Below are 13,305 nucleotides of genomic sequence, written 5' to 3'. Positions count from 1 at the left end.
ATGGGGGGGGGGTAAAACAGACTTGATAATTTCCTAAATTCAAAGGAGTTGTTCCATGCCAGTGCTGAATTAAAGGCTTTTCTTCTCCTTACAGAAATACCTTTCAAGATCAAGTAACAGAAAAATGCGGTATGCTGAATAAATAATTTAAAAAATGAAAGCAATAGTTGTGAATCTGTGAGAAAAGTGTAAATGTAAGCTAGAAAAAAATACCATGGACAGTCATTCAATATTAAAATAGATATATTCATTTTTATTGTGTCCTTGAAATACAAAATTCACTTAAGATGTTAGATTACTAAAATAATGAAGTTTCAATTTTCTTGCTCAGAAATTCACAATATACCTTATTCAAGCTAAGAGCCTTAATGATGGATATTAACTATTAAAGTAGAACCCAACCATTGTTCATCTATACACAAAATGTCAGTTTGCACGATTAAGAGCAGTTCACAATCTTTTGAATGTCACAAAGTTCAATAATGATGAAATAAAAGATCATTTATAATTCTACAAGATAAATTCACAGACCAGTAATTATTCACAAAAATGGCAATGCCAAAAATAGTGACATGCAACTGGCTTAAAAGCATAAACTAAAGAACAACTTTTACACGGTTTTATATTAGCACATTAGGACATAGTGGCAGAGATGTGAACGTCTAATCTGCAAACAGGTACACATAGAGTAGCATGGTCTTTTAAGTAATGTAACAGTTTAAAAAGTTTACAGTAGCTTATAGCAGTACTGAATGCCAGCATGAAAATGGAAAACATACAATCTATAAATTAAAATAAGAACAATAATAATAATAAAAAAATCACATTTTAGCATTCACATTAGTTGATGATGAATTCACTTTTCTTCTCGGGTGCTATAAAGGGCCATACTGACTTAATAAACCTATTTTATATGAGAAAAAAAGGTGATTTTTTTTTTTTTTAATAGCAGAAGATATTACCAATATAGGCATAGGCAGCGACAACTTACAGTCGGAGGCTGGTACTGACCAGCCGAGTCACATCTCAAACTGATCAGGGAGCGCACCATTTCACTAGAGGAACGGCAGAGAAAATTCAAGGGGCACCCACGCACTTCTCCTGGCTGACCCTACGCCCGCCGGGTCAGCCGACGAGACAAGCCGGCATTGCTGGGCTCGCAGGGCAGACCCCCCTGCTGAAGCGGAGACGAGGGACAAGGCAGCACAAGGTCTGACTGTCTCCGACCACTCACCGCCGCAGCACCACTGGCACCTGAACGCTTGCAAACAGCACTGCTGTTTCTGCTTAGATGATTTTGCTGTCTTAGTGACCCAGCGACAGACACTAAGAGCCGGTCGCTCCTGGGTTCTGCGGCAGAGGAGGTCATCAAAAACCATACTGTGCCCTACATCATGACTCAGGCCCTCCTTGGCACAGCACGCTGCGGCCAGCTCGGCTCCAGCCGGCACCTCCAGGGATGGTGCACGCTCATCCCGTTGTGCTGCTACAGCTTATTGACCAGCAATATCGACACCGTGGGCCTTTTGCTCCCTGCTCCGTGGAGACCGAGTCACTCCTGGTCAGACCAGCTGCCAACGACTCTCCATAAGTCACCTCCTCAGCTGCTGAGTACGTGGACCAGAAGGGCTTAACGTTTCCTCCGATCTGCTCTAGCTCTCATGACTTTACATGGGGGTGAGGCTTACCTCCTCCGCACCTGGGGTATGCTAAGGTAGTGATGCACTGCTTACCAGCAAAACTAATCTACCAGGAGCTTGGGTTACCAGGGACACAGTTCCAGGACAAGCTGGCCAGGCCCTGCTTTACATTTGATTATTTTGGTCCCTGAGCAAAAAGAGCAACTCTTATCCCAGCAAAACTCTGGCCTCCTGCATGGTGCAGAGTGTTCTCCAACCCCGACATGAGGCCCCCAGGTGCCTTCACAGAGGTTTCCTGCAACTCCTGGGAAAGATTCCGACCCTTTTTTTCTTTTTTAAATGGAAGCATGCCCTACAGATTTAATTTGCTATTTTGCAGACAATCTAGCTCTTCTTTTAATTTCAAAATAGATACTATACAAACTGATCAGCAATTAATCTGAAATTACTAATGATCTGCATGTACTTTTGGCACAATTCTATTATGTCCTACCAAATTATGCAGCAGCCTGTGATATTCTAATTCAAAATCCTAAAAATAGAATACAATTATAAAAAAAAAAGTCTTCTGTTTGAAACAAATACCTACTGTTGTTTTCACAGTTGCTTCAGGTTTGTTTCAAAGTTGGATGCCAAAGAAAGATTTATCATAACTGTGGCATGAGACATTTTACAGCTTACATTTAAGCAATAATGGAATACAGTCAATGGTGTAATGATATCAACATTTCCTCTCTCAATAAACCAGGCTCTAATGTCCAAACTGCATTGTGAGCTATGGCTGAGTACAGAATAGCTCCTACAGAGTAACTACAGCAGTAAGTAACTTGAGTACAAGAATCTCTCCATAAAAACAAATTTTATTCTGTGGCACAAAGCAATAATCAGCTTTTGCTGTTGATTAAATGTTGAAGCAAAGTTAAAGCATTTAATCAACTGCAAAGCCCATTTAATGTAAGCGTACTCCAACACTGTAGACATCATGGATATTATATATGAAGAGAAAATGTTTATCCAATATATCTCACAAAACCACAATTTTCTCCTCGGAGGATTTGGAATGTGGCTGTGCCAGTCTCTGAAAGCCTTTCTACTGATGCTGATGCTTATTTAGGGTATGTGCTTTACATGAATAACTAAACAGGCTTCTAAACAAATAACAATACATAATTCTAATCCTGAGTATGTACGTAGCAGTTTCCATCCATAGGCCATCAAGTGCTTTAGAGACGAGTAAAATTGCTGATTTTTAAAGACTTATGCTGGCACATCCGAAAGATATGTTTTTTTGGGAACACAAGGCAAATTGAGACTGGACAGCCAGGAGAATCCTTATCAGTCTCTGAAGTGATGGCTAGGAAGACAGACAGGGTCTAAAAATCTCAGATCCCGCGCACTAGTAAATTCATTTTTGAAATAAGAGCTGGTCACCCAGTGAAGCAGGTTGGGCAGCCAGCATAACAGAGGTAACTTCTGTGGCTGCCCAGGGTTTTCACTTGCTCAAATTTTGGCCCCAATTTTCCAATTTGTAGATGGAAAATTCTGTTTCCAAACACAGGTCACACTACTCTGCCTATGCATCACTTAGGCACAGTAAAACACTATAAAAAAGTAGTTTTAGATACCACACTTGCCCTTGAAGCCCTCTTCTTATTTTGCCTTTTTGGAGAAGCAAACAAACACAAGAAATGGTCAAAATAAACACACGGACATGTTACTAGGAAAACAGCGAGACAAACAGAAGGTAATTTTTGAGATGACAGAATCATTTCAAACAGGTTCCGATATTTTCTCCCTGAAGAATATACTTTTTCGGCTCAAAAGCCAAAATAGATAATTTAGGCTTGATCCAGAGCCTATTAAAATCGACAGAACCTCCCTTCTGACTTTAAATGACTGCAGGAAAAAATCACAGATTTTAATTTCTTTGCATTGCACCAAAAAAAAAAAAAAAAAGAGAAGAAGAAAAGCAAAGCATTCACCCTCGGTACATAAAACTGAAGTCAGAAATGTGTTGCCAGTAAGATATTCTTGCAAACCATCCCCCACCACTCCACACAGCTTCCATCACATCTCCCAAATAAGGGCTATGACACTCGGGACCATGAAGGGAACAGAGTAAATAAAAAGTTAGAATAATAATCACTAAAAATTCTTTCACCCTCTAGAATTAAGTTCTTTCTTTCTTCCTATTATGCTTCTATGAGCAGATGCAGAGATGCCTCCAGATGGTGGGTGTATGGGACCTCCCAATCTAACAAGGGGGAACCCCCTGTGACAGAGGGCTGCCGAGCCCGTTTCCCATACAAATGGCCTGGATTCAGCTTGATGTCATCCTCCCTGTAAATCCTACTCAACTCATGGCCAAGTGTTTGGGGGGTCCGTCTTGTAGGGACATTGGGCTATTCACTTGGCCTAACTCTTGTCATCTCACCTCACTACTCACAACTCAGGCAGGACAAATTGAGGTGGCACGTCCCTGCATCTGATATCTACCTCCAGCCCAAGGGCTTTTCTTAGAAACAAATAGGAAGGAGGTAAAGGCAGAGAGAGAAAAGCAAATGTTTCCAAAAATACAAAGCTGAGTGATGAAACAAAACAAATATGGAGATTAGTAGAAGGCATATAGGCAGCCGCTCACTTTCTTAAGGACCTGAGCTTGTAACGAAAGGTAATATCAACGTCTGGCAGGAGGATACCAAGGCCCATACGACTGTTATCAAGTCTGACAGCTTTGTTTTCCACTAGTTCTACATCGAAATGAGCCAACAGTAAGAAAAGAAACATCTTCATCTCGTTCATTGCGAGGAACCTCCCTGGACACATGCTGATCCCAGAGCCAAAGGGCATTAGGAAATACTTCAGTTTTCTTCCTGCCTTGTAGAATGTGGTTTTCTTCTTGCCATTCTCTATGTATCGATCAAATTTATACTCCTGAAAATAAAAGAGAGAGCGCGCGTGATATCTAACAAGGCAGTTACATGAGTTGCTTTGTTTGCACAACAGTAACGCTTCTGAAACCCAGAAAACAAGATAAAGAGGAAGACAAGGAGCTGACAGCTTCTCCTTTTCAGTTGGTTCCCTCAAGTTTCATTAACTCACATTATCTTCCCTGCAAAGAACACTCCTTAAATCCACTTACTTAGCTTATCCCTTTTACATCAAGCTCCTTCAACTTCCATGTCTCATCCACTGAGTGTCTGGCCTATATTGATTGTAATTAGATTTTGACCGCTTTGTAGCAGGGACAATGAACCTTAGTGGAAGGACAATTTTCTTGTAAAGCATCATACGCGCTCAGTGTGGTACATACATCATGAATAAGGATAATCTGCCAAATTCTGCAAATGCCTATGAATAAATTAATGCATTGCACCAATCTTGCTCTTGCAAGCTAGAGCAAAATCCATCCTTCTTTTGCACCCAGTGGTGCAGATTATTCGAAAACCAGACCCGATGCTTTGCAGTCAATTTTTCCTTCAGCTGGAGATGACTGCTGCTTAATTCGCCACATCTGACCTTCAAATGTTTTGCCTCGGAAGCTGTGTGCAAAGCAGGACAACCGCCAGTGACTGACCATCATAAAGAGGGTGCTTTCAAGTAAGGCTTGAGGTTGCGCTTGTAACCTATGTTCCATAAATTGAACATCTTTCTGACTGTTTTCCAGTAGTAGGATCCCTGTTTAGAGATAATTCATGTTTTTGAATGAAGGAGATCTGGCATCCTCACTCAGTCAACGGCAAATTAACCACTTACAAAATCCTCCTGCATGCTTTGAATAAAAATGACAGACACTTCTTGCTTATGGTCACTCATTAGCATTTGTCCTGCTTTGCATACATCTGCTATAGCAGCAGCCATTTGGAGCGGGCTGGGAACAAGTCAGTCAGACAGAAACCAACCTCAACTGATTAAAAAAACCCCACACCACAATGAAAAATACACTGATACTATCTACCCATTAGATTAAAGGCTCTGAAAACCATGCACTGCAGGTCTTGCTGTCGAGAAGAAACAGTGGCAGGGGAGGTGGTCTGTGAGAAAGGGAACAAGTACAAGGTGCACTGGCGGGGATGTAACTTTGGGTGTTGAAGAACAGTAGCTTGTTTCTCTAAATGGCAGAAGCCTGGATTTTCCACAAAGATAAAGGTGATTATATGTGTGTTTCCACTGACAAGTAATGATTTTCAGTCTCTTTGAACACTCCAGCCAAAAGGAAGCATGCCATTTTTTTTCCCCATAAGTTATTGCTTCATTTGAAGAAGCACAGTAACAAATGAAAGCCCAGAATACCACTTCTTCCTTAAAAAAGATTCATTTCCTGAAATGTAAATCCTGCTGGTCTAAAAAAGCACTGCTAAATATGAACTGCAATAGCTTAAAAAACCAACCCAACCCAGAGCTCTTCACTTTGTTGGAACATTTCCACAAGGTGCACTCCTGGCGTCTGGAGCAATTAAGAACTGTGGTATTGAACACACAGACATAGTGGGTCAAACCTTATGCTTTCTTTGTCATCTTAAGAGCCATCTGAGAGTTATAATTGCTTTTAACAAAAAATAAATTGGTGTCTAAGGAATCGGGAAAGCAGAAGACAAGTGTGAGACAGGAATGGAGCCAATCACAGTGACATCAAACTCAGGCTTGTGTTGCCGAAGCCCCTCAAGTTGGATGGTGTTTCCTTAAAAGCTAGTTCGCTGGCTAAATAAAGACTAATTTGGGGCAATAAAGGAACTTTCAGCCATGCACAAGGCCTCCTTGGAAGAGACAGGGTGGTTAATGGCAGGGAAAAGGTGAAGACACTGAGCAAGAACAGGCGATGAAGTTCTGTGTGGATGGCCTGCTAAGGGTATTACGAAAATTGAGCAATCTCCTGTGACTGATGTAAGTCTCTCTCTGTCACATCTCGTATTTAGCTTTGTTTGGGAAGCCACCACGTAGGGTTTCCTGCAGGGTTTCCTGATATTTCACTCTATGGTATTTGCACCATTCATTTACTGAGCTCTATAACTAGCCAAGTTAGGATTTAGGGGTTCACTTATCCACTTTATAGAAAACTGACTCATTTATTTAGGCTTTGATGAGTGGAGAAAGAGGTCAACAATATATGCTTACACTTAGACAATATGGTGCCAAAGCAGAAGATAGCTTGAACTTAAATTTATGTATCCAGGAGAAAAGCATTGCTGCAAAATTATCTCGTCAAGCTGCCTGTTTTCCCAGGAAAGTTTTCCCTAAATACATGACAAGCTCAAGACTGCACCTTTCAAAAAATTCATTCTCCATCTCTATCTGATCCTCAGTAGTTATTGTTGAAAGCACACTGCATATTTTAAGAACCAAACAGAACAGTGATTTCCCCACTTTTCGAGAGGGCCCATGTGCTGAAATCAATGTACTGCAATGTGTGGATTGCTCATTCACTATCAAAAAGATAAAATATATGAACTAAAGCTGTCCTGTGAAAGCTGAGCAGAGCTGATACTAAGCAGATATATTCAAGCAATGGAAATATGGTAATATATTCCGGCAATTATTGGATAAGGGAGGGGATCAGTTTCCACACTGATGCTTTTGGTCTAGGACCTAAACAAACAGATGGACTTTTGACAAATCAATAATGTTCTCCAAAATAAAGTGTTAAGAATAAAATGAGAAAAAGCTTATTCGTTAGTTGTTACTTTTTAAGGCTAGAAATATTAATCAACCATTTGCCAATATATGGATTATTTTTTAAAATCCTAATTTTCTCAGCAGGCTTTGTCTTCATTTTTGGGTGGGGAGAGCCAGCAGAGCCCTCCTGGACATCATTTCCATTTTCATGGCTCCAGTGTTCATCCCGCTGACTATAACTTACTCCTGCAAACTCTGACATGCTCCACACCTCCTCTCACCAAGGCAGGTGGAGTTACCGCACAGCGAGGTGCTGTCCTGCACCAACAAGGCACTTGAATCTCATCTTTACTCTGCAACTTCATCTCCATAAACTCCCGAAAGGGAGAGCCTCAGGGAGCAATGCCTCTAACATGGGTATTCTATAAACATGTAAAAAAATCCAGTTCCCTTCTTCTTTGGCTCAAATGCCAAGGACAGAAATCAGCATGGCTGGGAGACAGCCATTTGCTTAGCCATTTGCTTAGGAAAACGGGGATGAGGAATGGATCAGGTACGAGCACTTGCCTCTCAGGCAGAGGAGGCATTTAACAGCCTCGGCATGCACCCTCGCTCCTCCTCCGTGGCACCCTGGGCGGGGGACAGCAATCAGGGGGAGCAACCTAGCTGAGACGAGGACTATTCAATTTGCATGCAGGCGGTGAATTTCTGAAGCCATATTAAGGCTGAGGCAGGGTGGATTAATTTCGAGTCTTTGATATTCATTAACTTGAGCGTCAGAGAAAAATACAAGGAGATGACACAATTACCCTCCGAGCTTCGCTGCAGAGCAACAGCTTTACAGTCTCAAGTTCACAACACTCTACTAATTGATCAAGAAGGGGTGAATCCCTACGAAGGGAGGTGAAAAAGCATAAGGCTCAAGTAAGACACTGCTATTATAGGGCTTCAGAGAGTCAATGATGCTTTGGGGGCACTTAGCTAAATGGCCCACATTATTTGCTATTTAAACCACCTTCTATTATTCAGACCTCCTTGGGTATCAAATGATCCACTGCCAAACAAAACCCACATTTAGCCTAAAGTTTATGGTAGTCAACGTGCAATTGTCAATTCCTTTGAAAGTAGTCGCAGTCAGTCTCATCACCATATTTCTCTCTTCAGGCCATGAATCCTTTGACCTATAGGGCCCTAGAAAATACATCTGAAAGTAGGAAGATTTGTTCCACAAGAAGGAACAGCAGTAAAAAAAAAACAACCCACAGATCACAAAAGGCTTGGCTGCTTCAATGCGCCTGGAGTAGGAAGAGTAGCACCAGCTGAATGTTTACCTTAGGATCTTCATAGACCTCAGGGTCCATGTGCAAAATCTGCGGGTAAAGGGCTATCCAGTCTCCTTTCCTCAAACCGACTTCTTGATTCCCTTCGAGCTTGAGAACAAAATCCTCCTGGCTGATGCGAATGTTCATGGAGGACGAGCACATTCGTAAACTCTCGTTTAAGGCACTCTCTGCGATTAAACAAAAGCGGAGGGGGGGGAAGCATCAGAAATATGGGAGATGACTGCAAGTTATGCATGGCTACAGCTGCTGAATCTCGGCAGGTTTAGTAGGGCAGGCTAAAGGAAGAAAAAAAGGAAAAAAATCACAAACCAAACCAAACATAAAGCAGAGACCAGGAGGAGGCAATAAACAACTCCGCAGGGCAGGGGGGGGAGCCACGATGCTGAACCTCACGATGTGATTCTCACTGATGGTGCTGAGAAATCCTGTCAGCTGCAGGCAGCACCAAGTTTTGGGTGGAAAGTCATTATTCAGGCATCACGTTGAAAACAACGCAATCAAAAGACACGAACGCTTTGTGCATTTACATATATTTTGGAGGTTGCAAGCAAATACCAGCGAAAGCATACATGGAGCTGCTTAGCTTGTCTTTCGAAAGCTGCTGGATGTAATGGCAGGGCTATACATTAGAAAAATAATTTTGCTTGTTAATTCCGTAGTCATTCTGAGGATTTTTAGATTTATTTACTTTCTTTTCAATGTGCTATGCTGCCAAATGATAGTGTCTGTTATGGTCAGAGTGAATGAAAGCAAATCATTATTTGCCTGGTAATTTTAAGAGAGAAAGACACTTTCAGTTGGCCAAGAGAAAACAAAACATAGTCCTTTCAGGCTTAAGGAAAGCAAGATTTCTGTCTCCACCATCACATCCTGGAAGGCTCCAGAAGCTGAATGTCCTTGCTTTCCCAGTGGCCTTCACCTTTTGCTCCTAGCACGACAGATTTTATGGCTAATTTCCGGCAATTTATCCTGGCAGTTTGAGGAGGAATTCCTTTGGGAATAATATGCATAATTTGCATAAATCATTCTGATAGCATGTATATCAGCATGTAGCTCCTGTCTAGGGCTGCATCTCTCACTTTGTAATCAAAACTGACTATTTTTCCACCAGCGTGTATGGGCGCTGTTATATGTGACTTGATTCCTTCTAATCATCAGTGTGAAAAATAGCCTAAAATAGGGATTCATTTGCACATAATAATCCATTTGTGTCTGCATTTATGTTCTGTGATATCAAATAAGCCTCTTCTAAGTGTTCACCAAGGCACTGTAACTGCTGCACCCAAAAGGTTAGTTTATTACAGACAGTAGCTACCCAGTGTAGATGCCGCTGAAAAAAAATAATAACAAACGTTCTTTCACTAAAAATTAAATCTGGTGCAGCATGCATAGCAAATAAAGTGGCCCTGGATGCTTTCTTGCAGGAGGTTTTTCCTTAAGCATGCATTTGTCTAAAGAAATGAGGCTGCGGTCAGCTTTGTGTGGCCAGCGCCGTGATTCAATGTGACGTACAGTGAGTCTGTGCATATTCTTTTGGACTGCCTTCGTTACTATAATCAGGCAGAGTCAAATCGGCTTGTTGGTGACGAAGCCAGAAAAGAACCCTGGTTCCAGAAGATGGCCTCTACTGCGGATAGCCACAAGGCACCTGACACGATAGATTTCAACTGGCAGTGCTCTGGCAACAAAACTTTACGCGGTACAAAGAAAGGGTCCAGCCTCCGCTCCCAGACTGTCTTCAACCTGCGGAGAACGAAGCTGGTGACTCCGCGCCGGTCCACCATTTGGAAATGGTGGTGACATACGTAGCGACAGCAGAAATCAAATGACGAAGAGGGGAGGAGGGGAAAAAAGAAAAATAAAAATAATTATTAAAGTGCCGCTGCAAAATAGCAGGTTTATGTTTAACCACCCAAGTGATGCGGTCACATCCCATCGGCGGACATCCTCCCAGAAAGCGCGGCAGTCCCTACCCGCTGCCGGATCCCAAATGACAATTGGGCAGCATATCTTATGCAGAAGTTAATCACAATAATGGAGCACAAAGTGTGGCTTAGCGGTCAGATCGTAAATGACAAATCTGTTTTACCTTCCAGTACCAGTTATGTGTGGAAGGCGAGCTTGGCTCTCGCTCTGAGCGATCATGCCGATAATCATTAGATGACAAAAGTAATGAGTCACATTATGATCAACAAAGGAGAATGGAGCTTATATGGCTTTGCGGGCTCACATTAAAAAAATAGACAGTCAGCTTTCCACAAATGCCGGAGTTATACATTGAGAGGAATGACAACTGCACAATAAAACTGCAGCCTTTACTTGCAGTTGTCATAGTTCAGCAGACACCAGCCATCGCTGCTGACAGACCAGCTGGGTAGCTTGGGAGGCCTTCCATTCTGCACCGTGAGGTACAGTAAATTATCCAGCACGGTAGAGCAACATCTGTTTCTGTGCTTGTGCCGAACAAACAAGGCAATTTAAAGCATACCAAGGGATAACCAAGCAGCAAATGAACATGACCCTCATTTTTTTCCCCCCTTCTTACACACATGAGAAGCTAAACTTCACTGTGTGAGCGCTACATAAAGAAGCCAGGCTGTTGTTTGATAAGGTGTTGTCAGAGAGATTTTACATATTTTCTAGAGGGGGGGGGGAGAGAGAGAGATCTCATAGTATTGTTATTCTTAGAATCCTCCCACTTCTCTCTTCGTTTCTCTTACACTAAAGCTAGCACTCAGCTTCCAATTCATTCTAGATTTTTTTTTTAAAACTGTTTCAATATACTTATAAATATTCAGTCTTTAAACCCTAATTTGCTATACTTAGTTCACATGCCTTCAAGCATTTGTCTTCCAATTTCCACTGAATAAATGCGTACTAATGAGAAATAGAGCAAGCTGCTGAGGCAAAGCTGGGTGACTTGAGCCTGGCCTGCCACCAGCTTGTGATAGGCAGGCAAATTGAGTTAAAATGAAAAGTCTTGTCAGCTGAAATACAACATGGTAGCCAAACAGCAAGCTGTCAATCATCCAGCCAAAACAAGGGACTGCAGGTAATAAAAGGTCATTGCGAATCATAAGTGCATTTGGCTTTCGTAGGCAAGTTAATTTTAATTAAACATGATCTCTATCTGTAAATGTTTTATAAAACTTATTGTGCATAATGGATTGTTAATTTTACACTAACACATAGCAGGTAATAGGGTACTATAATTATTAGAGTATATTGTAGGAAAATAGCTATCGAGTATGCAAATATTTGGGGGGGGTCATTTACCCACAGGCATCACGGTGTGCCAACACAAACGATAATCGGAAACAAGTACATTTGCATCTTACTAAGAACTAAATAATACTGCCCATCCCATCCCAGGCAAATATATTCATTTCTCTCAATCCAACCAACGATTTTAATGCTTAGCATTTGTGTTATGACTATGCACTCTGTGTTAGCTGTTTTTGGGTTCCTACCCTTTCTCGTGTATGAAACAATTTTTCAAGCTGTGCTCTTTTCGCAGGAGATATCTGGGATTCAGCAATGACCTGGGGCAAGAATACTTCACCATATAAATGAATGGACTAATATTAAACAAACGAACTGACTAAACATGCCTAGCATTAAACATGCACTAAGTATATCTCTGCTTTACCCTCTGCATTTCCATTATAACCATAAAAACCGACAGACCATTCTCATGTGTCGTTTACCGTATTAGAGCTCCGTTGTGAGCCATAACGACTAATAACGTACGTTACTCTGCGCACACAAATACATGCATTTGGGTTTCAGGAAAAGTCTTACGTAGACAAAACGAAGTGTGCTGCCCCAGAAATGCCACTGGAAAAAAATAATCAGGGCCAAAATTTGCCAGTTTTGCTGTGGGTTGAAAGCTTTTTTTTTTTTTTTTCATAAAAAATCACATACCTGTGCTTTGAATTTAGAAGAAAATCAGGCCATGTTTTTCCCCACACCCAAGGAATCTGACCATAATAACAACATTGCTTCCTGAGAAAGGCTTTTTAGCAATTCTTGCTTGTTCTCCATAGCATGAGGAATCCAAAAAAGGCTCTTGTTATAGTAGGCCAAAAAGAGGACAGAGAACCAGAGCGCTTAAAACAGGAGAATGAGATGACAAGGTGATGAACATACAAGAATCCCACCTGGTCTGCCTTACTCGAGAGCAGGGACACAAATCCTGGTTTCCTACACTCTGGGTTGGCACAGGGGGAGCGGGAAGAGGAGAAGCTCAGTCTCAGAGGTCGGGGTCTGCGAGCTGCAAGGGCAAAGGCAGTGTTGGCCCACAGCCTTCCTGCGATGTGGGGATTTTTGGTGCGCAAGCAATGCAAATTGGGACCCTCGTCCCTCCTACACATTTATTAACAAAACATCCCTTTCCCCTTTCCACTGAAGCATGACTTTAATTCTCTTATGGTACAGATTTTTTTTCTATATTATTATTTTATGGGATGGTATCCAGCCCTTTATGACTTAAGTGCCAGAAGAATTGAAATCTAGCTTCTGTTCATATCACATTACGTTTAACACGATTATAAAATTTAACAAAAGTGTTACAAGAATACTACAAAGTAGGATGTGGCACTTTCCTCTCAACACATAAATCAAATGTTACCAAGGTACTTCAAGATTTCAAGGAGCAGCAGAGGAATGACACAGTTAATGTTTTAAACTGTTCATACCATTTTGCACCA

The 13,305-nt window shown here is 41.6% G+C and overlaps 1 protein-coding gene across 4 annotated transcripts in view; it reads right to left on the bottom strand.

The window, feature by feature from the left end:
- Positions 1-232: 232 nt before the first annotated feature.
- LOC115340578 (cytochrome P450 7B1) overlaps positions 233-13,305 on the bottom strand; it is a 129,846-nt gene continuing 116,773 nt past the window's right edge. For all 4 annotated transcript variants that reach the window (XM_030012376.2, XM_030012371.2, XM_030012372.2 and 1 more), the window contains exons 5-6: positions 8,585-8,763; positions 233-4,574 (exon numbers count right to left, since the gene is read on the bottom strand). In XM_030012376.2, coding sequence (XP_029868236.1) covers positions 4,278-4,574; positions 8,585-8,763 — 476 coding nt within the window. In that variant the 3' untranslated portion in view covers positions 233-4,277. The remainder of the gene's footprint in view (positions 4,575-8,584; positions 8,764-13,305) is intronic.

Source organism: Aquila chrysaetos, chromosome 4, assembly GCF_900496995.4.
Source record: "Aquila chrysaetos chrysaetos chromosome 4, bAquChr1.4, whole genome shotgun sequence".
NCBI lineage: Eukaryota > Metazoa > Chordata > Aves > Accipitriformes > Accipitridae > Aquila > Aquila chrysaetos.
Note: the sequence above shows the minus strand (reverse complement) of the source record. Positions and strands in the feature narration are given on the sequence as shown.